Source organism: Ammodytes marinus (genome assembly GCF_949987685.1).
Source record: "Ammodytes marinus genome assembly, chromosome: 9".
Classification (NCBI taxonomy): Eukaryota; Metazoa; Chordata; class Actinopteri; order Uranoscopiformes; family Ammodytidae; genus Ammodytes; species Ammodytes marinus.
The window spans coordinates 1023746-1051642 of NC_137213.1; the positions used below are offsets into that span (position 1 = coordinate 1023746).

Sequence of the window (27897 nt, forward strand, 5' to 3'; positions counted from 1 at the left end):
TATCCTGTTGGTGAGTCTGTCCTGTGCTTGTTCTATGTTTTTATGTTTTCCTGGATGTTCGCCTGTTGGCTTTTTTTGTTAAGTTTTTGGACAATAAATATCTTTTAGTTTTACGTCTTGCATTTGGGTCCTGTTTTCCTGCCTGCCTGTCTGCCAGATCGTAACAAAAAGCACATTTATAACAGTTTGCACTGTCCAAAGTGCTGAACATAGTGCATTCAGTAGGTAAAAAATGAAGGTAAAATAACTAACCAAAATAAAAGACATAAAGCCCATACATCCATATATAAACAAAGATAGTAGTGCAGAGGTAAGATGGTTAATGGGGAGGAAAAACCAGGGTGTACATATGGGTTTTGAGCCTTGATTTAAAGGCAGAAATGGAGGGGTAATCACATATGCCAGGTGGCAGTTGGTTCTACAAGGGCGGAGCAGCTAGTGCAAAGTACATTTCTGAGAGTTGTGCCATTGGCATGGCTGCATACGCTGGTCACCAAAAGAAAGTGATTGTCTACAGTAGCTCAGAAGAGAGTGACATCTCCATTCCACTTAACGACACCACTGATGAGAGTTCAGATGGCCAGAAAGATGATGATGGGGACTTTGTCATTGTGAGCTTTGCAGGTAAAACCATTAGATCTGCTAGGCCTTCTTTAAGAAAATTGTCTTGAATCCTTGTAAAATATTTACTTTATTTACTTTAAATACACCTTAAATAAGTGATTGTCTAATGGATTTGTCTTTCATTACAGTTTAGGAGATATATATCAATGGCACAATTTACCCCATGGTACTTTCGCCAACGGCACAATTTACACCACACCGGGGGCAAGTTGTGCCACAAGACAACTTTTTTTCCGAAAGCTATATTTCTTCAACAGTTTATTCCAGATCCAAAGTTTTTATTGCCAGGGATGCACAACACTCTGAAATATATGTAGATATTTGAGTTGGAGACTTTACTGTCAAGGCCTCACTTTAAAGTCACTTTGAGTAAAAAGTGGCACATCTTAGGTCACTCTCCCCTATATCCCGATTGCCCACACATCTTTATCTTTCTTGTTATTTTACTAAAAAATTATTTACAAGTCTAAATAAAGGAGGTTTAGTATTTCTCCCTTCACATAACGAATATGATCGGCAGAAAGAAAGTTAAAGAAGGTCTAATAAAAGATCCCTTATTATTATTGTAGAGATGGCTATGATGAACTTTATTACGATATGTAACATACAATTCCCAGACCATTTAGATTGCTGGAAATAAGGCTATGATTTCATCTTAATAGTATAAAGATATCCCTTCACCACAAATTAATGTGACTCAAGTTTGTGTTCACTTTTAATTAAATCTATACAGGAGAGTTAAACCTGCATGTCAAAGTTTCAGTCCAGTGGAAGTTTAACTCTGATTTAAATATTTTTGCTTAAATACATATACTGTAGAGTAGGCCTAATGATTAAACATAAAATAAATGTCTTTCTCCTGGGGCCTTATTTATCAGCAGTGCGTAAAAAAATTAATAATGTAGTGTTTTCTAATTAAAGGAAACACACAACCTTTGTGGATGTTGAGATTGCTAACTGGCATCAAACTCTCCTCCTGCCCCTTGGATCCCATCCCCTCTATCGTTGTCAAAGCCTGTCTCCCAAATCTTACCCCACTCATCACTGACATTTTAAACTCCTCCCTCACCTCTGGTACGGTACCCCCTTCTTTTAAGCTTGCTGCCATCACACCCATCCTCAAAAAGCCCGGCCTGGACCCTGAAAACCCTGACAACTTCTGGCCTTCATCAGACCTCCCATTTCTCTCCAAACTACTAGAACGTTCTGTCGCCATCCAGCTCAAACAACATCTCCACTCAAACCAACTGTATGAAACATTTCAATCCGGCTTCAGAACTCACCACAGCACAGAAACAGCTCTAATCAAAGTAATAAATGACCTCCTGCTCGCATCTGACTCTGGCTCACTCAACGTTCTCCTCCTCCTCGATCTCAGCGCCGCCTTTGACACCATCGACCACACCATACTCCTCAGTCGCCTGCAATCATCCATTGGCATCACCGGCTCTGCACTTTCCTGGTTCAGATCATACCTTTCAGACAGATTCCACTTCATTTCCATCAATAACTGCAAATCCATAACCACCCCAGTCACACATGGTGTCCCCCAAGGTTCCGTACTTGGTCCCCTTCTGTTCATTCTCTACATTCTTCTCCTTGGCCACATCATACGCCACCACGGACTACAATTGCACTGTTACGCCAATGACACCTAGCTTTATATCTTCACAGCAACCATCACTCCTGCCATCCTCTCCACCCTCACAACCTGTCTCACTGCAATAAAAACCTGGATGAACAACAATTTTCTCAAACTCAACTGCAATAAATCGGAAATCATCATCAATGGCCCCAAATCCCGCCTCCCCTCCACCCCTCCCTTTCACTATGCATTGATGGACACAGTCACTCCCTCCCCCCTGGTCCGGAACCTTGGAGTCCTCCTAGATCCCACTCTCTCCTTCAAATCCCACATCAAAAACATCACAAAAGTATCTTTCTTCCATCTCCGTAACATTGCACGCCTTCGACCCACTCTCTCCCCCTCCACTGCAGAAACACTCATTCATGCCTTCGTCACTTCCAGACTGGATTATTGCAACAGCATCCTCTAGGCCTCCCTTCCACCTACCTCCACAAACTCCAATATGTTCAGAACTCGGCTGCCAGATTACTGACCCACGCCCGCTCTAGAGAACACATCACTCCCATCCTCAAAAAACTTCACTGGCTCCCAATACATCACCAAATTAATTTCAAGATCCTGCTCATAACCTGCAAAGCCCTCAATAACCTTGCCCCCCCCCCCCACCTCACCAACCTCCTCAAACGTCACTCCCCCACTCGCCAACTCAGATCATCTAACACCAACCTTCTGACCCCCATCACAAGATCAAAGCACCGCACCACAGGAGACAGAGCTTTTGCCATTGCTGCCCCGACCCTCTGGAACTCCCTCCCCACAAACATCCGAAACGCAGACTCAATAAACTCATTTAAAAGCCAACTCAAAGCTCACCTCTTCAAGAAAGCATAAGACCCCTGACCCACCCATACCACACCTGACTATTCCAAACCTCATTTTGAATTTGTATCTTGTTTTCAGTTTTTTTCTTTCTTTTCCTTACTGTATATTCCATGTGATGTAAAGCGTCTTTGAGTGACCTCCAAAAAGTGCTATATAAATCCTATCAATTATTATTATTGCTGAATGCATGCTGCGATACTCTTAATACTTTTTGTTTATTAGTAACACTATTCTACCACTAGATTCTGTTCGTAAGCATGGCCAGAGCTGTGCTCATATTTACACACTCCCAAGTATAAGTACATGTTGGTAAAATCCACACTTTGCGTGGCAATATTCTTACGCACTCCTTAAGCACAAATCTGTGTGTCCGCACGGTTGATAAATGAGGGCCCTGGCCTCTATTTGGCATTTACCTGCAGAGCTTTGTAAATGATGATATTGTAGTCTGAAATGAAATCAGATATCTGAATGTCACAAAACATTGACATGATGCTTGTTGGCTACTTGAAGTCAACGAGGGCACAGTTACTGAGTGTTTATTAATGAGACAATATTAATGCAATCGTGTCTCTTTCTCCAGTTGACAAATTTAACTCCAAACAATAAAGCAAAAAGCCACTCCTTCAGCAAACATACAGTAGCTGTAGGTTAGCAAGGCTTCCCCCTGATAACTAAGAACTGCATTGCCAACGACTGAACAAAAACACAAATGACTGCCTTACATTTATACCGGTAACTGAGAATGACACTGTCTTTGTTTATTACATACCCAACACTTGTGGATGTCCTGTAGCCAGCTGTTTTTAAAGGTGTTTGGAGATGGGTGTCCATCTTTATTTTTGTCCGCTCAACAGCCCCCTGAAGCCAACAGGACACATGCTTTACGCCTGGGCCAAACACCTGGCTTGTCTCTTTCTACATCTCACACCTTACTTTGATGTCCTTCGAAATAACCACTAAACATCATTAAAACACTTTGTGTTGTCCCAGAGCAAAGAGGATAATTTAATTGTATCATTTTAGGTTCCCACATGATGCATAGTACTGACTTTTCATCTAGTGCCACCATGTGGTTGACATACTTGTCTTGACAAGTCTGGGATGAATTCCCATCCAATTTGAGACGAATATCTCGGTTCCAATAGGACATACCAATTACTTTGATGATCCCCTTACTTCCGCTGTCATGCCACCAGTAGCTTCAACACAGACCTTTTATGGTTCCAAGAAGATGAGTCCCAGTAACTTTCTCTGACTCCCTTCCTCAACTTTCACCGTATACAGTTGCTCAACAACTATTGGGTGGATTGTCTTGAAATTTGGCACCAACATTCTTGCTCCCTTTAGGATAAATAATTAAAAGGTTGCATTTTTTTCTTGCGGGGGAGCATTCCCCCGGACCCCCCTACAAGGTCCAGGGTCCCCACCTCAGTCTCCCTATTTGGCCTACTGTAAAAAAAAATAAAAAAAGCACTGTAGGTGCGTATGGTTATTATAGGTCATTACACTGGTCAGTCTGAACTGGTAGCCTAATAATGGCCAAGCCCTCTGCCCCAAACATCCAAGTGTCCCTTTTTTCCTAAATCCAAGGTGGCAACCCTACCCTGGGACTACTCGGAAAAAGAAAGCTTGTCATTTACAAAAGTCTACCCTGCGCTTACACTAAAACCTCCATGAATGTTAGTGGCAGCCGGGAGTCATTAATTTTCACTTTAATTTTCGCTACGAAGGGCGACTGAAGCCTCGGCTGCAGCAGCGCCATGGCAACCACCGGCACACAAGCAAGTAGTGTGTCCACTCTACACACGGTCTGAAATAAGCCGTGGATGAAAACCACAAAACCCAAAACATTTAGGCCTACAACAACCAGTTTAATTTAACCCAAATACTATTTGTTTTATATACCCTATGTTATTTTATGGTTTGGTTTTTAAATAAAAAAATTATTTCCAATCATGTTTGTGTATGCTGTTCTAGGGGTGGAGGGATCTACATTGTGAGCTATTTGCACTGAATTGAAAATTATGATATTTTAGAAGAAATAGCTACACTGAATTACAAGGGTGTAGAGAATGGGTGTGATAAGAGCATTAAAATGAGAAAAGATAATGGGACAAAAAGAAATCAAGGGACGTTTAGGCTAGAATAGATAAAAATGCGATTAATCGCCAGTTAACTATGACATTAATGCGATTTTAATTGCGATTAAAAATGTTAATTGTTTGACAGCACTAGTCTTAATCCTTTGTATTGTCTTGATTAGGTTTCCCAGACTGCTTCCCATCCTGGATCCTAACTATGTAGCTAAGAAGATCATCCACGCCGTCCTCACAGACCAGGTCTTCCTGCTCATGCCCAAGAGCATGTACTTGATTGCAGGCCTCAAAGGGTGAGTCTACCTTTCCTCTTTTCTTCTACATAACTGCACTGATGCTACACACATCTCTTTAGAGCACTATCGACTCCAGAGTCCTTTTGGAACTAAAGTTTGTGTCAATTAATTTGACTCTTCTTTCAGTCTCCCAACCCTTAACTGTAGGATGCAATCCTTGAAAACTACTTCCTGTTAAGTTTTAAAAGGAACCAGTTCCAGCCTAAACTCATACTAATGTTGATACATTTGAAAAAGCTGCAAATATGTCAAATCTGGCCACACTGCCATGTCAGATTAGGCTCAGCATCCTCACAAAAACACAGGGAAAATGGTTCAATCCTTTCTTTTATGGTATGTCTTCAATGACAAACAAATCTAATAAGTAGTTGACTTAAACAATGGGAAAGGCTATTTTGACAGAAATGGTCAAATGTTTGGTTAGTAATGCCGTCTGTTATCAATTACTATACTGTACAGTGGCTTGAAAAAGTATTCATACCCCTTAAACTTTTCCACATTTTGTCACGTTACAACCACACACGTACATTTCATGTGATAGACCAACACAAAGTGGTGCATAATTGTGAAGTAGAAGGAAAAGGAAATATGATTTACAATTTTCTTTATAAATAAAAAACTGAAAAGTGTGGTGTGTAAAAGTATTCAGCCCCCCTGCATCAGATTGGATGGAAAACGTCTGTGAACAGCAATTTTCGAGTCTTTCCAGATATTCTCAATTGTATTTAGGTCTGGACTTTGACTGGGCCATTCTAACACTTGACTATGCTTTTATCTAAACCAGGGGTGTCCAAACTACGGCCCGTGGCCCGCTTTTTATTGGCCCGCGGCCGATTTAAAAAATATAATGTAATATGGCCCTTTGCATTTCTTAGTTAGCCCACTAGTGCAGGAGTGTCAAAACTGATTGATTGGCCCGTGGCACATTTTAAAAATATTATGTAATATGGCCCTTTTAATTTTTAAATAATTTAAATAGACTCATTATATTACAGAGAAATATGTCCCATAAAAGAAAAAGAGCACCAAGCCCATCCCAGAGGACCCTGCATAATATTTTATTTTAAATTAATATTATTATTATTATTATGGAAAATCCTTGTGTCTTTCTCCCATAGCTTCTAATTCATCTGACACAGTGTCTCCATTTTTTCTCATACAAAATTCTTCAGCTTTAGCCTCTTGATTTCCCTCTCAAAGTGCACCAGATTCATGCATTTCACTTTAAAAACTTAAAAAAATCTCCCGGGGGGGCATACCCACGGACCCCCCTTGGAGGCGCGGGATCTCAGCTGGCTACTATTTTCCCCCAGCTGGACACTGGACGCAAAAGCAGAAAACATACTGGGTGTATCAATGGCATTTAACAAGAGGGGGAATGTATCTGTTTAATGTGCAAGTAAAGTGTTGCCGTGAAGAAGGATTACAATTTACGAAGACACTATGAAACTAAACATCAGAGCAGCTACATGTCCTGATAAATGTGTTATCTTTGCAAAGTGGCCCGGCGCTTTGTAGATTTCTCTGTATGTGGCCCTCAGTGAAAAAAGTTTGGACACCCCTGATCTAAACCATTCCATTGTAGATATGGCTGTATGTTTAGGGTAGTTGTCCTCCTTGACGGTGAACCTCCACCCCGTGCTCAAGTATTTTGCAGACTCCATCCATCTTCCCATCAACTCTGACCAGCTTCCCTGTCCCTGCTGAAGAAAAGGACCCTCACAGCATGATGCTGCCACCACCATGTTTCACGGTAGGGATGGTGTGTTAGGGGTGATGTGCAGTGTTAGTTTTCCGCCACACATTGCATTTTGCATTTAGGCCAAAAACTTCAAGTTTGGTCTCATCTGAATATGCTGTGTCCCCCGAATAGTTTGTGGCAAGGGTTGGAGGAAGTTGCTCTGGTCAGATGAGACCAAAATTGAAGTTTTTGTCCTGAATGCAATGTGTGGCGGAAAACTCTGAATCACCCTGAACGTACTATCCCCCCGTGAAACATGCTGTGGGGTTCCTGTTCTTCAGCAGGGAAGGGGAAGCTGGTTAGAGTTGATGGGAAGATGGATGGAGCCAAATACAGGGCACACAACCTGTTAGTGTCTGCAACAGACTTGTGAGTGGGTTGGAGGTTCAACTTCTAGAAGGACAACTACCCTAAACATACAGCTAGATCTACAATGGAATGGTTTAGATCAAAGCATAGTCATGTGTTAGAATGGCCCAGTCAAAGTCCAGACCTAAATACAATTGAGAATATCTGGAAAGACTTAAAATTCACAGACGCTTTCCATCCAATCTGACGCTAAATCTGAAGCTTGAGCTATTTTGCAAAGAAGAATGGGCAAAAATGTCAGTCTGTAGATGTACAAAGGTGGTAGAGACAGACCCCAATAGACTTGGAGCTGTAATTGCAGTGATAGGTGGTTCTACAACGTATTGACTCAGGGGGCTGAATACTTATGCACGCCACATATTTCAGTTTTTTATTTATACAAGAAATTGAAAACCATGTTTAATTTTCCTTCCTCTTCACAATTATGCTCCACTTTGTGTTGGTCTATCACATGAAATCCCAGTAAAATAAATGTACGTGTGTGGTTGTTACGTGACAAAATGTGGAAAAGTTCAAGGGGTCTGAATACTTTTTCAAGCCACTGTATATGGAGTTTCAGAAATAGCCAAACTATATAACTCGGGCTATATATTGGCAAGAATCTGGCAATACGATACGTATCCCGATACAGGGGCGACGATACAATATATTGCGATCTACATGAAGGGCGATATACACTGTGCACAATTATTAGGCAAGTTGTATTTTTGAGGATTAATTTTATTATTGAACAACTACAGTGCTCTCGGTCAATCCAAAATGTTAATGAACCTAAACCTGAATGTTTACGAAAGTAAAAGTGAGGTTTTGTCTTAATTACGAGAATATATATATGTTTTGCTATTATTAGGCAACTATTAGTGTGCAGAATTATTCTGCAACTAAATAAAAAAACAAAAATTTTCACATCTCACTTGTTTATTTTCATCTGTTAAAGTGAGAATAATAAAAAAACTCAAAATCAAAATTTCCGACATAAAAAAAAAAAAATCAGTGACCAATATAGCCACCCTTCTTTTCAATAACTGTCACAAGCCTTCCGTTCAAGGAGTCTGTCAGTTTCTTGATCTGTTGACGATCAACTTTTTGTGCAGCAGCAACCACAGCCTCCCAGACACTGTTCCGAGAGGTGTACTGATTTCCTTCACTGTAAATATTCCGTTTAAGCAGGGTCCACAGGTTCTCAATAGGGTTTAAGTCAGGTGAGGAAGGGGCTCGTGTCATTATTTTTTCATCCTTAAGGCCTTTACTGGCTCTACTTTAAAGATACTAATAGTTGCCTTTAAATATGAGCTAGTTGGACCTTTTCGGGTTGAAGATGGCCTCAAAATCAACTCCTAAACATACTGCCAGTTTCTAGAATATACTTTCTTCAAGCAGTGGTACACGAAAAAGTCTGCATCTTTCAATGCAGGACAATGCTCCATCACATGCATCGAAGTACTCAATTGCATGGCTAGCCAGTAAAGGCCTTAAGGATGAAAAAATAATGACATGACCCCCTTCCTCACCTGACTTAAACCCTATTGAGAACCTGTGGACCCTGCTTAAACGGGATATTTACAGTGAAGGAAATCAGTACACCTCTCGGAACAGTGTCTGGGAGGCTGCGGTTGCTGCTGCACAAAAAGTTGATCGTCAACAGATCAAGAAGCTGACAGACTCCATGAACGGAAGGCTTGTGACAGTTATTGAAAAGAAGGGTGGCTATATTGGTCACTGTTTTCTTTTTTTTTGACATGTCACTTTAACAGATGAAAATAAACAAGTGAGATGGGAACATTTTAGTTTTTGTATTTAGTTGCATAATAATTCTGCATACTAATAGTTGCCTAATAATAGCAAAACATATATATTCTCGTAAGAAAGACAAAACCTCACTTTTACTTTCGTAAACAGTCAGGTTTAGGTTCATTAACATTTTGGATTGACTGAGAGCACTGTAGTTGTTCAATAATAAAATTAATCCTTAAAAATGCAACTTGCCTAATAATTGTGCACACAGTGTATTGCGATTTTTTGAAAAACTGTCTACACACAATGTTATTATTAAATTATATATCGATTAGGGATGCACCGAAATGAAAATTCTTGGCCGAAACCGAATAAAATTAAACAGTTGGCCGAAAGGCCGAAACCGAATACCGAAAGAGACTTTTGCAGTTTTGTTTATTATTTAGTCAATTATTTCAACATTGCATAGCCTACATGAACTCCCAAATGTTCTCCTCAAACATAGCCTACAACTAAAAAGCAACCCTAAATAAATAATTAAACAGTAAAACCTTCAAATCTAAGAGTAAAATTAATATTTTACTAGGAATTCATTTGTGAACCTCTCACTGATTTTTACCTTGACTTATAGGAGGATGAATCTACAAAAATATTGACTTATTGCCTTTCTTCATTTTTTGCAGTGCAGGTTGAGTTGCTCTAAAAAAAACTGCACCCGCCTGCCACCATAATGTTCAGACTTCAGAATTTGCTTCAAAGCCCTGATCATAACAATGAGAGGCTTTAAACGATGTCCATGCTTAGGAGGTGATTGTAACCTTTTCGTCTGTAGACTGAAACTAACGGGGGGAGGCGGCTTGCTGGACATATATTTAGTCGCGCTGTCAGTTTGCCGACTTGGCTCTGTGTATTCAGGCTCGAGAAATGCAATCAGACCGTAGCCTTTTCCCCCAACAGCGCTAATGGACAGGATATCTCCGGTTATCATTTTAGATGTCAAACTAGAAGTTTTTTTTGCGCGGCGGCCCTCACCGGCGAGGTGTCACTGTGAATGACACCGTTACCAACTGTCACACTGTCGCAGAGTTTCACTGGGTGAATCGCTGCTTCGCTCGCGCAAGGCTTTTGTGTTTCTATGGTGATTAAACATCAGTCTTGGACGAGCGTTTTAACTTTATGCTGCATTAAGCATTGCACTGTATGCGCCGTGTTTCATCCAGTTTGAAAACATTCTCCCACACTGGACTCTGACATTTTCATGCACGCTCCAAACTGCTCCTGCTGCGCGCTCAGACGTGGACTCGCATACACGGTTACGTCTCTCTTTACTGCCATTTCCTGGTTTACAAGCGCGCAGCTCTTTTAAAAACATATTTCCTTAGTGTCATTTAGTTCGCCAATTTTCGGTAATGTTGTTCGGCTTTTTAACTGTTTCGGGCCGAAACCGAAAATGACTTATTTTGCCATTTTCGGCCGAACTTTTTCGGTGGCCAAATATTCGGTGCATCCCTAATATCGATATAGTATCGTGAAGACTGGTATTGCGATATTTACATGTATCGATATTTTCTCACGCCCCTGTATATAACTGTACAAATATGAAACCGACACTGTCATTGACAGATCTTTTTTTCTGGTGTCAGATGACTTTGCAGTATGTCATAAATACTACATCCTTACAGAAGGAATCTGGATTAACTTAACATAATTAAATAATATACACACTGAAGCAATTCAGTCCCAGAGTGACATAACATGTTCAAATGAACCACCGTGGCTCCATCCTGCAATAGAATGGAAATGGATATGCTGGCATATTTTGGTTAAACGTGGCGCTCAAATACTGATTACTACTCGGGACCAACAGGCACAGCACACAGGATTGCACTATCCCTTATAACCTAAATAAAGTCCATTTATGTTAGGAATTATTAATTCAGTATGCACAAGCAATGATTCAAACAAGACCGCACAAGTCAGCACACAAAGTAGGCGGTCTTACAGTGAGGCCTAATAGGTTAATAAATGCATCTCTCACTCGCGAACACACACACACACACAAACACATGCACGCAGGTGTTGGTGTTTTGTTGCTGTTATCACTGGTTTTGGTGGCATAAACATGTGGGTGAGCTTTGTGCATTTAGCTACACCAGCATTTCCATTTTTTTTGGCTCAGTTTTTTCGGCACCTCCTTGTTTATTTTTTTACTGTTTTTTGTCTTTGATAAGCATTAGTGGTTTTCATATAAGCTTGTTATTGAACATTTGAAGCATCATCCCTGTACTGTCTGAAACACTTGGGGAGCTGCTCCTGCTCTGCACTTGACTGGTGTTATGTTTCAGTCTCCAGCCCTGAAACATAATGTACCTCTTACTAAAGTACTGTATACATTCTGTATAGTTGGCCACTGTGATAGTAGCCAGATTTTTATATATATATATTTTTTCCAGCTACCCAAATTGGCCCTTCTGGCCAGAACTACCAGATTGCCACTCTTCCTTGTTCACATACTTTCATCATTTGCCTTCATGTATTGACTTTAGCTGAGCCCTGAGGGACTCAGTGAGCACATTACATGTGGGACATTGCCTTTTAGATGGGATATAAGCGGTCTGTTTGCTGTTAGCTAATGCACTGTATCCGACCATTTAGTGTGCTGGAGAAATCTTCCAGCTTTAGCATAGTGTTTGTGGTTTGAGGATGGACTGTGAAGACACGGACTGTTCTGCTCAGAGGGGCTTAAGCTCACTACATCTAGTAGTGATGGGGCAACATATCGCGATAGTAAAACACCTCATATATCTCTCGTAGAGATTGAAAATTGTCTCGCCATATCACGTCATGATGCCTTCGTCCATATATATATTTTTTTACAGTCTATGGACTTTTAACAACATTCTAACGCTCTATGCTCCAATCAGTGTTGATTGCCCTACTGAAGTGTCAGCTATTTTCTGTGTCATGGCTATTCTGTGTTGAATGGAGAGAGAGAGACGTCAGCTTACCCCGGTATTAAATCGTGTGTGTCAAGTCTGTGTTCATGTTACCGCTGGTCAAGCAGGAGTCTCTTGAGTCATGGTCAGTATCCATGCCGGGCAGAGTCTCCCTCTGAGTTGCTGCTCGCCTGACTGACAAGCCACTGACCTACTGACTGCTTAACAGTACCGTGAGTTAGGGCTGGGCGATATGGACAATCTTATATCACGATATAGGTAATGTTATATCACGATATGGATATACAGGTGAAACTCGAAAAATTAGAATATCGTGCAAAAGTTCATTTATTTCAGTAATTCAACTTTAAAGGTGAAACTAATATATTATACAGACTCATTACATGCAAAGTGAGATATGTGAAACCTTTATTTGTTATAATTGTGATTATTATGGCTTACAGTTTATAAAAACCCCAAATTCAAAATCTCAGAAAATTAGAATATTACATAAAATCAATAAAAAAGGTTTTTAAATACAGAAATGTCGGCCCTCTAGAAAGTATAATCATGCATACGTACTAAGTACTTTGTTTGGGCCCCTTTTGCACAAATTCTTGCCTCAATGCGGCATGGCATGGATGCTATCAGTCTGTGGCACTGCTGAGGTGTTATGGAAGCCCATGTTGCTTTGATAGTGGCCTTCAGCTCGTCTGTATGGTTGGGTCTGGTGTGTATCATCTTCCTCTTGACAATAGTCCATAGTTTCTCTATGGAGTTCAGGTCAGGAGAGTTGTCTGGCCATTCATGCACAGTAATACCATGGTCAGTCAACCAGTTACCAGTGGCTTATGGTACTGTGGGCAGGTGCCAAGTCTAGCTGGAAATGGAAATTTTCATCACCATAAAGCTTGTCAACAGACAGAAGCATGAAGTGCTCAAAAATCTTCTGGTTGATGGCTGTGGTGACTTTGGACTTGATAACACAGTGGACTAACAGCAGCAGATGACATGATACCTCAAATCATCACTGATCCAAATTAAATGTTGCGTTTCATTTGGAAATCAAGGTTCCACAGTCTAGAGGAAGAGTGGAGAGGCACAAAATCCAAGGGGCTTGAAGACCACTGTCAAATTTAAACAGTCAGTGATGATTTGAGGCACCATGTCATCTGATGGTGTTGGTCCACTGTGTTATCAAATCCAAAGCTGTCCAACAGGAGATTTTAGAGCACTTCATGCTCCTGTCTGTTGACAAGCTTTATGGAGATGCTGAATTACTTTTTCCAGCAAGACTTGACACCTGTCCACAGTGCCAAAACCACAAGTAACTGGTTAACTGACCATGGTTTTACTGTGTTAATTGGCCAGACAACTCTCCTGACCTGAACCCAATAGAGAAACTATGGAGTATTGTCAAGAGGCAGATGAGACACACCAGACCCAACAATACAGAAGAGCTGAAGGCCACTATCAAAGCAACCTGGGCTTCCATAACACCTCAGCAGTGCCACAGGCTGACAGCATCCATGCCACCCTGCATTTAGGCAGTAATTCGTGCAAAAGGGGCCCAAACCAAGTACTTAGTACATATGCATGATTATACTTTCCAGAGGGCCGACATTTCTGTATTTAAAATCCTTTTTTTATTGATTTGATGTAATATTCTAATTTTCTGAGATTTTGAATTTGGGGTTTTCATAAGCTGTAAGCCATAATAATCACAATTATAACAAATAAAGGCTTGAAATATCTCACTTTGAATGTAATGAGTCTATATAATATTTTAGTTTCACCATTTAGGTTGAATTACTGAAATAAATGAACTTTTGCACGATATTCTAATTTTTCGAGTTTCACCTGTATATCACGATATAGTATTTTTCCTTTAAATTCAATGGATTGCAATAACCGTACTGAACTTTAATCACATTAGATTATTTTCATCTTTTGCTTGGAATTTAAATTTCCATACAAAAGAGAAACTGGTGCAAAATACCACACCAGTCTGGCTTTAGTCAGTCAGTGCAAAATAAAAATGACAGCATCAACCAAATAGCCTACATTTTCCAATTGATAGTAGCCTATATCAAAATAATGAAAGACTTGAATTTTCCTGCAGTATTTGCTCATCTTCATTTAAAAAAGCTGTCAAAATTAACTAGTGAGCAAATGTCTGGTAATACTTTCACTCCAGCTTCAACACAAATAGTATTTTCAAGTTTGACATGTTTTAAAGTTACATAAAACCAGCCTTGCTGGCTGTCTCAACCAAGAAGATGTCATTGTTAGCCAGCTAGCTCACGAGAGCTAACCCATGTAGTTTGCGGCTCAAAGCAAGCCAACTCTGCGTCACGGCAACAGCATGCTGAAGCACCGCACACAGCAGCAAGTTTCCTTTGCCCGATGACATTTTTGACCATTAATACCAGCTGCTCTGCCACCGTTAGAGCTAGAGCAACAGATGAGGCTTCTTCTGTTGAGGGTAGAGAAGCTGTATTACAGCCCAGAACTCTGCTGCAGAGCCCCCGTGTGGCGCGGCGGTGTAACTGCAGTGTAACTGTAGGGACTCGAGAAGCAGCTGCCTCCCGCCACATGAACTTTTTTTCTCCGCATTATAAACGGTATGGCCAAATCTCTCCCGGTAGACACTTTCATATCGTCCACGGTATGATACCGTCATACCACCCAGCCCTACCGTGAGTGCCTGATTCACAATGTATATTTCCCTGTTTATCGCTATTGTTAAACTGAGAGCAGACACGCTGTTGTGTTTCCTGTGTTGGTTCTTTTGTGGCATCCGTGGTAAAACCAAGCCCCAACCTCAGCGATTTTTACCAGCATCCAATAAGGAAGTGACCAAAATTGTAGTACTTTCCGGTGGCCACTGGGGGTGGAACCAAGACTGAGCCATTTTTCTTTGACTCACTTGTTAGACAGGCCGTTATCAAAGTCTTATTAAACATTCTAGTCTGTATGTTTAGGTCATATCTCCATGACAACACTGAGGGGGGTGATTTTTTTTTTGGACCACGCTAGTTTTTATTCTTATGGAGGTTAAAATGTATTGGCGCGATCTCTTGAGTGACAGCTCTCCGCCCGTTGCTCCTCACTTTGCTTCGGAGGTATACGTCAGCTCGATGGGCGTATCTCCCTCCCCCCGACGTGAGGCGGATTAAAAATATCACAAGATGGCGACGCGCATAAACCAGTATTATTGGATGCAGTGTGAATAACTGAGGTCAGCACGGATACTACATCCATATTATATACTATCTATGGGTAAAACCCAGGGCAGATTCTTTTGAGTTGCGTTTTGTATTCGCTGTGACTAGATTGACCTCAATTTAATTGGGATTGTGGGAAAATAAGAACTGAATAGATTGAACTCTGACTTTTGAACAATCTCATTTACAAACACACACATTCATATTGTCCATATTGCTGTCCTGTTTTGTTTATTTGTGAGGACATATTTGATTGAATTGAAGCTATTACTGCTTTTAACCATGGTTGTGCTCGTTACTTAGAGATGCGTGTCATGCAGATAGCCCACAGTGTAAAATTGTGACGGGAGTAAAAAACTCTTCGAAATGGCTTGGTGTAGAGAAGGTTAAATAATGTCAAGAGATATCGTATTGTTATCGTGGACCCAATATTGTGTAACGTGAGATTAGTGTATCGTCATACCCCTACTACCTAGTATATATTGCTAATGTTGTATTTCTCCCCTGGCCTCATTCTGTCCCTCCATTCTCTTCAGTGTTCTACTATGGAAGCAGGCCTCCCTCCTTGCCGCTTACCTGGGATTGTCAATCGAAGTAGACTGCCCCACTAACCCCAGTCCGAACTGCAAATTGCACTAACACACATTCAACATCACTGCTGTGTTTTTTGTGCAAAGATTTGTCTTTATCTTTGCACGATTTCAAAAAGGTTATCACAACCACCGAATTCAACAAGAGGGCTACAATTACGATGTCATGCAAAAGGTTGATTTGAATACTGTGTGTAACTGAGTGTTGGGATGTTGTATTCCCGCAACACACATCAGCTCATTTCCCTCTCTAAATACAGAAGCTCAGTAGTGTTCAAACTAAAGGTGTCATGTTCCCAGACTACTGTATGAGTATGTCAGTATACACACTCTGACTTTAGGTCTGTTTTTCTTTATTTAATACTGTCCATGCAAAATGGACAAACTTGATATTCAAATTTACAAGAAATATATACAAATAGAGGTAATGAATACATACTTTTTCGACACAGCAATTAAGCACTTTTGTAAGTGATATTGTAATGTGGTGAATGAGGCAGCAACATGTATATCAAGTATAAGATAGCCAAATGTGTTAAAGGTGCTCCGAGGAACTTTCAGTTTTTTTATTTGTGCACCCCCTTTGGACAAAGGCGGTACTGTTTTTATTACGCCAGCCATTGTTTCTGGGTGAGTGTAACCATGACAAAGGCATTAATAAAAACTATTTACAAATAGCATTTATTGCACTGATGGTCTTGTTTGCTGTTACATGTAATATATGATCATCAGAGGAAAAATGAGAACGTTTCAGAAATATTTTAAAGTTTCTCGTAGCACCTTTTTAATTATGTTTTTTGTCAAATTCATCATCCCTGACATAAGCAAAACAACATTGTACATTCTGTTGTAGTCATCAAGTTAATTGCTGAGCTCTATGAACTAGGCAGCATCCATATAAAAGGCCTTCAGGATTTGAGCAAGCCAACAGTTTATCCACTATTGTTTAGTCACATTATCCAACCCACTTTTTTTTTATTTTCGGTATATTTGAAACTTAAGCGAGGTCACCTGCAATGTCCCCATTTATCCCTAGTTGCACAGGACGGCACACTATGGCTGACTGTCCAAAATCTGAACTATCCCATTCAAATGAGGGCGAACCCCATTATATATCCAATCTGTCCAATCTCAGTCTTTGGTGCAGTGGGTCAAGCAGTCCAGTGGTGCGCTTTCATAAAACGCACTCTGATCTTTTGCATTATACTTAGGGGGCAAAACCCTTTTTTTTTTTTGAAAAACAGACATGGAGCGTTGTAAAAGGTTGTTCACCAGAAATTATATCCAGGACCTTCCAGGATCCCAACCTGGGTGGACAACCTGGTCAACTAGCTGCTGGAAAGCTACAGGGGGCAGACATAGAGCAAATCAGAACTACTGTTTAAGCGAATGGGGGTGGGCTAATAGGGAATTCTTTAAACTTATAGATATCATTATGAAACTTTGCAAGTTGGTTACTGACATTAAAACAACAACTTTTTGTATTACAGTATTTTCCAAAATGTTTAAATAAATATGAAAAATCATCAATATCTTACTAATAATGCGTACATTTGCATATCTGCAAAGCCCCAAAATCTAGATGTTGGACAAAAGCAGAGTCAATTGGTTTTTAAATTTTGAAAACAAAACAAGTGTCCAACTGCCTGAAGCTTTTCCTAATCACAGTTCAAATTTGATCAATAACCCATAGAAAATGAATTTTTTACACTGTTTTTTCCAAGGGAATATACCAGCTGGAGACTCCAAAAGGACACTTTTGGTCCATGGCACATGACATGTAACTGTAAAAAATGTATTTTCTATAGGTTATTGATCAAATTTGAACTGTGATTAGGAAAGGCTTCAGGCAGTTGGACACTTGTTTTGTTTTCAAAATTTAAAAACAAATTTACTTTGTTTTCTTCCAACATCTAGATTTTGGGGCTTTACAGATATGCAAATTTACACATCATTAGTAAGATAATGATGATTTTTCATATTTATTTAAACATTTTGGAAAATACTGTAATACAAAAAGTTGTTGTTTTAATGTCAGTAACCAACTTGCAAAGTTTCATAATGATATCTATAAGTTTTAAAAAATTCCCTATTAGCCCACCCCCATTCGCTTAAACAGTAGTTCTGATTTGCTCTATGTCTGCCCCCTGTAGCTTTCCAGCAGCTAGTTGACCAGGTTGTCCACCCAGGTTGGGATCCTGGAAGGTCCTGGATATCATTTCTGGTGAACAACCTTTTACAACGCTCCATGTCTGTTTTAAAAAAAAAAAGGGGGGTTTTGCCCCCTAAGTATAATGCAAAAGATCAGAGTGCGTTTTATGAAAGCGCACCACTGGACTGTAGTAAGAAGTAATCAACTGGCAAAGTTTCATAATGATATCTATAAGTTCAAAAAATCCCCATTCACCCCCATTCACTTAAACAGTGGTTCTGATTTGCTATGTCAGCCCGCTGTTGCTTTCCAGCAGCTTGTTGACAAGGTTGTCCACCCAGGTTGTGATCGTGGAAGGTCCTAGATGTCATTTTTGGTGAACAACCTTTTACAACGCTCCATGTCCATGAAATCACTTTGCCCCCTGGGTATTACCTGTTGTCCTTTCAATAAACAACACAATTGTTCTTTTGTTAATTAATGCAAAATGGAGAAAAACAAATGAGCTGTACTTAAGAGATAGTAATGACGCCAAACCAGTAATGTGTGTAAGAAATTTGTATTCAATAACCCAAGACGGAAAGCTAAATGTTTGCTGCCTTTTGAAACGCATAACAATGAAGTGAGGCCGGCAAGGCAGGGGTGGGGGCGTAATGCATGGCAAGTACATCAAAGCTGTAGCAATGGAAAGTGTGTCAGTAAACTGTGATTGGTGTTTGTAAGTGTTTCTTTTGTAGTGTTAATGATCTTTGTCCTCTCTCACTCACTCATGTATTTGTATCAATGTTTTCTGAGCTACGGAGAGCACTGGTGTTATGGTCCTTGTGACTTAAGCATGGAACACAGGTTTTCACTAGGTGTCTTGACAACGTGGTTTCTGTTTCACTTCTCAACATTTAGTGTGTTTTTAAACACAGAGTAGTGTTGTCTGTTCGCAGACAGGTTCCTTCACAAAGGCCTGGTGATGTTCTTAAGGGCATTGAAGCTCACACATATGGTGAGGATGTGTCGGGTCAGCTGTCTGTAGCTCCAGGTAATGCGTCACCATGACTAGTTATCAACTTCTGCAAACGCTTGTACACATTTTGATTCAATCTGACTCTTTTATTCTTCATGCTGCTTTTCCAGTATCCCTTCAATAGCCTAAGTAGGTTTAATATTAAAGCACTAAAAATAGTTTAATTAGTTGTTTCAAATGCACATATTACAAGGTGTTTAAAAGAGCTTTTCTATTTTTGTAATGAATCTTAATTATGTGTTTAAAATAAAGCCAATGCCCAGTGTTGTTTGCAGTTTCCTGAGTGACGGTGTCTCTGAATAATCCAGTACATGAGTTTCTAGTAAGGTGCATATACCCTGCAGCATCTGGGAGCCTGATCTGTTAGGTTGAGGACAATCTATATGAAAGTAGTGACGTGAGTGAAGTGGTGACACTGTTTGAACATGAGGTTTGGTCTCAGAGTCCACATTAGCTACAAAGAGATAAGATACAGGTTAGCTCATTCATTGATAGCTGCTTGCACTGCCCATAATAAATGAAGTTGTTCTTGAAGCATCAGCTTAATTTATTATGTAACTGAGGACGCTATGGCAAGTCCATGTCCATCCTCAAACAATGGCCACAGCCTTTATTCACCAGGGGCCTCATTTATAAACGTGGCGTACGCCCAGAAGAGGGCGCACGCCAATTTCTACGCAAACATTGGGATTTATAAAAAGCAAACTTGACGGGAAGATGTGCGGTCCTCCACGCAAACTCTGACCCATGCGTACGCACAGAAAGTGGAGAAAGGAGAAACGGCGACTCCGTCGGGACATGTATGAAGTGCGAGAACGAATGTGTTTGTGTAAAATGAATCCAGATATAGGCCTATTATAAGCCATGTAGGTCTATCATATATGGAGTTCCTTTTCAAAACGGATGAAGCCATTCTTACAACTAATAAAAAAAATGCCTCCACGGATTTTTCCATGGAGTGATACCAACAAAAACTAAACGAATTAGGATCTTAAATAGCCTACAAACAGTGAAGTTTATTATTTGAGAGCCTTTCACACTAAAGACAACTTAACATATCCCCCAGTCAATGCAAACTCAGAAATATTCTTTCAGGTTTAGATGTTTTTTTGTGTGTAAAATGTCCATTTTCATCAGTACAGAGTCATATCAGGCCCTTCTACCAGCCTACCCCCTGAAAACTGTTAAGCTACCATTTATAAAAAAATAAATTTCTTTAGAATTTTCACATCAAAGGTATTCCATCGTTCCTTTCATAGGCTTTTCATCTGAGAGAAATGAGGCTTGTTTTTAAGATGGATTAAGATCAATCAGGAGTACGTGAAAGAGGAGCAGACTGGAATAAGAGTATGAAAGGTTTTCCTGTTAAAACAATTAATAAATAAAAAGCTGAGATCAGCAGAGGGAAGAGGACAACTAGGTTGTTGTGCTGATCTAATAAGTTCTGTTGAAACGGACTGACGTCAGCTGCTGTAGTGGGTTGCAGGTCATTCCAACCCCCTTTTACGCCCCCGGCTGTTTGAATAGCAAACACAACCTTCTTTTAAGAATTGTGGGAAGTGTCACCAGTTTTATCTTCCAATGCAGAAACACCCAATAAACATACTGTTATCTCAGTTGAACAATATTGAAGTGATAACCAGTTTAGCAGATACTGTCCACTATAATAGGAAAAACATCTGTACTGTAGAGTGCCATCGGTAATATTTATCTCTCAAGCTTTGGGCAGGGACCTTTTCAAGCATCGACTAGAAACCCAAAAGCTTGTCTCAATAAAATAATATTTTGCAAATTGAAGTATGTGAATAACTTTCCTATATAATATTCTACATTGTGTTAAAGCTCCAGCTCCCACAACAAGTCTTTATTTTGTGAGTGATTTTTTTTTAAATGTATCTTGGATTGTAGTAATTATGTAGCCATCATAATCCCATTTACCTAAGTATCTTATTGGACCAAACACTTGCCTCCATTTGAGATAAATAACTATCTTGACAACAAATGCTAGGCTACAAGAAATGTTTTGAAGTAGCAGCTGTGTTCAGAAAAGCTGGCTTTCAAGATCATCTGTGTGTAGTCATTCTCTAGGTCATTCTGTCTCTGTAGTGTATTGAGGACAATTCAAATGGCTGAATCCCAAATTTGGCTTTGAAACGTTCCTGAGTTCAGTTGCAAAACAACTCTGCGTAGGCCGCTTTGCTTAATAAGGGAATGTAACATGAGGCCATCATAGTTTGACCCTTTTTCGTGACACCGATTTTCACCTCACTTTCAGAAGCATTGCCCTTCAGCCTAATATCTCTCCCGTGAATGCCCCTCGTTACCTTTATACACATTACAGAGTCCAGGTCCAAGTTCATTTATTTCTACAACCATTTTATGACGAGCAATGCTGCATGGTTCAAAGCAATCAGATTCCCTGACGCTGACTGAGCACATACTAAGTGCCGGGCAGAACATTAAAGAGTATTTTCACTGTGGACGTGACAATCGATAAGTCACTGGACTGTAAAGTTAATATTGCATAGATGTGGAGCTTTGGCTGGTGCCAGTGGCTGTAAAAGATAATAGCATTATCCAATACTATCATCTTTGATGGGCATATGACTTTTGGCCATCATGTCACCAAGCTTATCCAGTCCTGTTGTTTTCTTCAGCTAAATATCTCCAAAAATCTGAACCAATCTTTGTGTTATGCAGATTTGGAGTTATTAATTCACACCTTCATTTTTATCTCGATCTAGATTAGTTATTCCTTCTACGCATGCCTCAGTCAAGCTGTTCTAGAGCGTTTACAACTTGTCTCAAAGGCATCTGGCAGGCCATAAAGCAGCCATGGGTGTCATATTACCACAGTCATTACATTGGCTTAAGTCCTGAATACATTAGGACATCCTGCTGATAGTTCCACCGACTGCATGACCTTTCCCCCAGTTCATCTCTGAGCTGCTCAGTCCTCACTCCGCTTCTGGTCCATTCAGATTATTTGAATCTTTTATCCATTTTTGGCTGTAACTACCATCTAAAGGTGATGGTGCCTGTTTATAGTATCTTTATTGAAGTAAATGACATGCGTTCTTTTCCCTCGTTTGGAACGTAGATTACGATGTGTTCAAGTGCTGTCAGTAAAAATGTGTATTTTTCGTAGGTAACATCATAGTGATTAGTTCAATATACCAAAAGGTATTACCGTATAATTTGGGTAAGGTTTAAAGGTATTAAAAAATGGATACCATTACCAACCCTACTGTGCTGTTTAAGCTCCAACCTTCTGGAATCATCTCCCTCATTGTATCAGGTCTAGGGCCCGACTGATTTGGATATTTTCGGTCTGATTTATAGGCTGAAAAAAAATCCTATAACCGATTAATTGGCCGATTAAATTGTAATTTCTTCCTTAACAAAAAATGTGTCTAAAAAAATGAAGTGTTACAAATATGTCTAAAATGACATGGGGTATTTTTGAACTCGTGTTAAGCATGTTATCTTACTGCAAGTCATTAACAGTCAAGAGATGACCAATGCCTCTGCAATTGGTTGCAGGGGGAATTATCAATATAGTACATATTACAGCCTATTTGCTGCTGCTGCTGCTGCTGCTGCTGTAAATGGGCTGTAGCCTTAATGCTATTCATTTAGGCTACCTCCAGGACAGCAATGCATTTCACTTAACACAGTTGCTTGTAAAAAAAAAAGATGATAATCTGCCATTTTTTGGGCGATGCCGATTAAATCTGGCTGATTAAATCTGCCAGACGATTAATCGACCAGGCTCTAATCAGGTCCGCTGAGCTTTGGACGTTTGAAGCGTCTTCTAAAAACCCATATTTCAGCCATTCATTCATGATGATTGATGACCTTTGAGGAAGCAGACTGTCCTTAACCCTCTTTCCACTGAACAGCCTTTGTGTTGGCATGTATTTTTAACCACTACTAATCTAACCTAGGGTATTTACACTGTGTTTTTGTATTGTTTTTTTGTGTCTATTTGACTTATTTTCCACATGTTATTTCATGTGTTTGTGTGAAGCACTTTGTAACTGTGTTTTAAAAAGTGCTACAGTATATAAATAAAGATTTACTTACTTACTCTGCTGTTACTGTTAAGAATAAGAGGCTTAACTTTCTGTATGTTACTCCCATTACATTGTGGTTTTCTGTGCAACGTAATGTGCTCATTTCATTTTAAATAAGTGTGGGTCTGCCTGGTGCTAACGTTGTAGTTGAGAGGGTATTCTCCAATGCTAGTGTTATAAAATGAGTTCCACCACATTGAACTCTCAACCCAAGGTGTGTCATTCCCGTAGAACACTTTTAAGAGGATCTGTTGAAATGTGAAGTTCTTGGGGAATAGTTTGACAGTCCAGTCAGGATGGAATCATGCCAGTATTGAGCCAGATGTTGGCAGCTATAGGACTCAGACAGTTAGTCAATTTTTTTTTTTTTTTTTTTGATGAAACCTTAAATGAATTGCGTCAATGGGAAAATATGCGAGTATTACTCTTCCTGCATGTCTCCCTCACATGACAGGAGAGTTGAAGAAGGGATCAGTAAAACGAGAGGGCTAAACATGACATGGATGGATTCATAGATAGAAAATATATTGCAGAACACAGAGCACATCTGGTGGTGCATTTTAATATGTCTCGTCTGACCAAGTACAAATTGGACTCTCTCTCTCACTCACTCACTCACACTCACTCACTCACTCACTCACTCACTCACTCACTCACTCACTCACTCACTCACTCACTCACTCACTCACTCACTCACTCACTCACTCACTCACTCTCACACACACACACACACACACACACACACACACACACACACACCAGAAACATAATATAAGAATACAATCAGATGGCGTTTATGAATCATGATAATGTTGTGTTTGAGCTAATGTTGAACAAATCACTTTCAAGTCCACCCACCACAGTGTGATTTCACTGCTGTTTTATGTGCAGCTGTATGCGTAAACATGACGTCAGATCAAAATAAAGTGCAGCGATGTGTAGGCTGGAGTGTGTTAATGGCACTAGAATGTCATAGAACATGGTCCTCACTGGGCTGCCTGCTTTGTTCAGGTGAGAGTGGGTTCACTGAAGCAGGCAGATGATGGCGTCTTCTAATTCAACCAATTGGCAAACTGCAGAGGGTCCATGAGGTCATGGACCCTCTGAAATGGGCCAATATCAGGTCCTCATTTATAAAGCTCTGCGTAGAATCCATCCTAAATCATTGTGTATTCACAAAACCCAGAATGTGCATACACAAATACATAATTGAGATTCATAAAACTTGTACGCAGTCTTCCCTTCATAAATACCCAACTGCAGTGAATTGTCGGGGACACAATCTCCACTCCGTGTCATCCCACTTCTCCCGGTTTCATCCCACAATCTACCATAGATGGTGAAAGCTAAATATTTCCTGAATATGGTGATGCTTATAATAAGAACGGCACTTTGACTGACATGAGGAAAAAGGGACGAGACCAGCCGCAAAGAAATGGACGGGGAGGGAAGAAAGCCCATGCCGTGTGCCACATGAATTCACACACACGCACACACACACACACACACAGGCAAACACAGGCAAACACAGGCAAACACAGGCCTTGATATAAAATATGTTGTGAGAAGTGAAATAGTGCTTTATGGTCTATTGAAGAGCATTGTTTCTGTCCCGTGAGATCCATACATTTCCAAAAACTCCAGAATAGTTCAAACTTCCAGGGTGATGATATTGAAAAGAGATTCATGTAATCATTAACTTAATTAATAACATTTTAAACAACCAAGACATGAGACAGTCTTACAAATCCCCCACCCTTCCCACCAACAGGACTTGTAGACAAATAATACATTAACCTGGTCGGTTCTTTGCATGTCCTCCCCTCTTTGCCCCATTTCAACTCTGGCTCTCCAAATATGTCTAATATAGTGAACAACAGCAAAAAAGAATCTTAAAAATAAAGAATAATTATTAATTATATATTGGGTGCCAAGACTGAGCTGTATTTCGTGGTGTGACGAAAGTTGGCTTGGGAATACGGAAACTTTTCCACATAGAATCTTTCCATAAAAAACTACTTTTGCGTTGATCCAAGGGTTTTGTGCACAGAAACCTTTATAAATGAGGCCCCTAGGCTTTAATGGTGTGGGATGTTAGGGCCAGCAGCGTTGCACTGGACTGGTAGCATCCCCCTGCTCACTCCCTCCCTCACAAGGGATCCTTAGCAGCCAGACAATAGACTGCTCCAGCACCTCATCACTTCAAAGCAAAAACAGAACGACTGCCATTTCCACATTCCATTAGGACTGTAAACACTGATCTCACCAAAACCACCATCAAGACCTATGTACTTGTTATTTCCGTTAAACATTTATTTACTATTGTATATACTTATATACTTACTTAACAACTGTTAATTAAGGGTTCAAGCTTGAAGGGCCGGTCTATTATTCTTTCATTATTGTTTGTCTAATGCCACTGAAGAAACATGACATTTGGCCCAATATCAGGAAAGGTGTCCAAATGCTTCCCAAGATATATGAGCCACTATGGCCACATGGAGGCGCTATAAATAACAGAAGAAAATACAGTTCTATAAACAAAACTGAAAAAGAAAGTCTTTTGATTTGCCACACAGGTCCAGCAGATAGTTCCCTATTTGGACCATGAAGGTCACATCTGACGGTACTGTACAATAAATTTAAAAATCTTTGCAAAAGACAGGGTTTTAATAAATTGTCCATAACTCAATAACCATTGGTGCAATCATCATGAAACTAGGGTGGGTGTCTTCAAGTTGTGTTTGAGAATAGGACTGGGAAAACATTTTGAACAAGATTTTTAGGGCGCGCCACATATATGAGAAGTTTATATCTCGTCATCTACTCTGGGATCTGGGGGCATAATGTTCTCCTGAAGTTTGGTAATGCCTTGTTAAAGTTATTCCTGCACTCTATATCTAGCTTGTGTACCAGTATGTGACGAATAAAGTCCTTAAATCTTGAATCTTCCTCAGCCCTGAAAACTTCTCCTCCATTCTTGTTCTGGCGTATGAGGGGTAGAAGTAAATCCTGCATATGAATTGATAAATGGAGTGGTGAAACTTGATGGCAAATGAATAATAGATTGACAAATGATGAAATAATCAGATGAATTTAAATTCGATCTGAATAAAACAGTTGTGATGAATATAGATAGCCATGTTTTTATCAGTTATCCATTCAACATTTATCATACACAACAGAAAAATGTAATTCATCATATAAAGCAGAAGTGAGAGATATATTTGTTAATATACGTGTTAAATCGCTCTATAGTCATACAGTGATCACTTAATATGCACGCTTCATAATAACACAGGTCTCTCCGTCACTCCACTCAGCACGTAATCGGCAGAGGAACTTTTTTTGTAACCGTTTATCCAATCGGAAGAGAGAAAGCTTCCAAGAGGTGGGTCTCTCTGCCTGTGAACACACAGAAAAAGCAGATTGGTTAAATATCCTTCCCAAGTAGGGCTGTCAAGCGATTAAAAAAAATTAATCTAATTAATTACAGGCTATGTGATTAATTAATCTAAATTAATCGCATACTTTTATGACACTTTTATACCTGTTTATAAACAGCTGTATAGCCTGCTACAGTTTGTTTCTCTCTCTCTCTCTCGCTCTCCGTCTCTCGTAACTTCTGTCTCCACAACAGACAGCGCTGCACTGCCACAGATGCCTATGCCGATTCATTCCCCATCGTCGTACTCATAGGCAAAAATATTGACACACACACACGGGGCGGGTGTCCGTTTACGCGGGAGACGAGACAGCTAGCAAACAAAATTGTACACACGGAGGAAGATTGAGAGATACTTTTGAACCTACATTGTTGCACCCACTAAATCAATAATGCACAGACACTGCGGAGAATAAAGTAAGATGTCTTCCTAACTTAATGCTTATTTGCCCGAAGCATCCCATAAACCGTCCATAGAGCCCTCAGCCCCGCCCTTTCCCCCAGCTTCTCTCTTTACTTTTATCCCTTTCACCCGTGCGGGCCGTGTATGCAAGCTACAGGTTCAGCTCAGTGCAGCTGCGCACCACTTTTGCACCGGGTCAAAGTTTGATTTTGACAGCCCTATTCCCAATATTTGTTTTTATGGTTTTTATCATGTGTTATCGTTCTTACAGATCTGAGATGACGCTAGATTAATCTCTGCTTGAAGACCACTGTGTGTTAATGTGGTGACAAAGGGACTTTAAGGACAGTAACTGCAGGGATGAAAGGTATAAACATTAATTGGAAAAATGTTTGATGAAATCATATGTCAAAGGGAAAATAGGGATGAATTAGCATGTGTAGTAAAATAACGAGTGATAAAAATCCATATGAAGTGAACAATGGAGGGCACATTAACATATATGAAGTGATAAAAGGCGTTACGTTAATCAACTGAACTGACATTTATCATTTCAACATTTACAGTTACAGCCTCACATTTATCATTCAGTGAGGAGTTTCTGTTACTTTGTCCTAAAGTGTGGATCATAAACCATGCCCACTGACGTCTCTTCCAGCTTTCCATTCAGATCAAAAGAGAGTGAATGAGAACAGTAAGGCAGTGAAAGAGATGTGG

At 40.0% G+C, this 27897-nt stretch overlaps 1 protein-coding gene across 1 annotated transcript in view; it reads left to right on the forward strand.

The window, feature by feature from the left end:
- Window positions 1-27897, forward strand: part of LOC307255058 (epidermal retinol dehydrogenase 2-like) — a 53370-nt gene that overhangs the window by 16604 nt on the left and 8869 nt on the right. The window contains exon 6 of the mRNA XM_080033660.1: window positions 5361-5486. Coding sequence (XP_079889786.1) covers window positions 5361-5486 — 126 coding nt within the window. The remainder of the gene's footprint in view (window positions 1-5360; window positions 5487-27897) is intronic.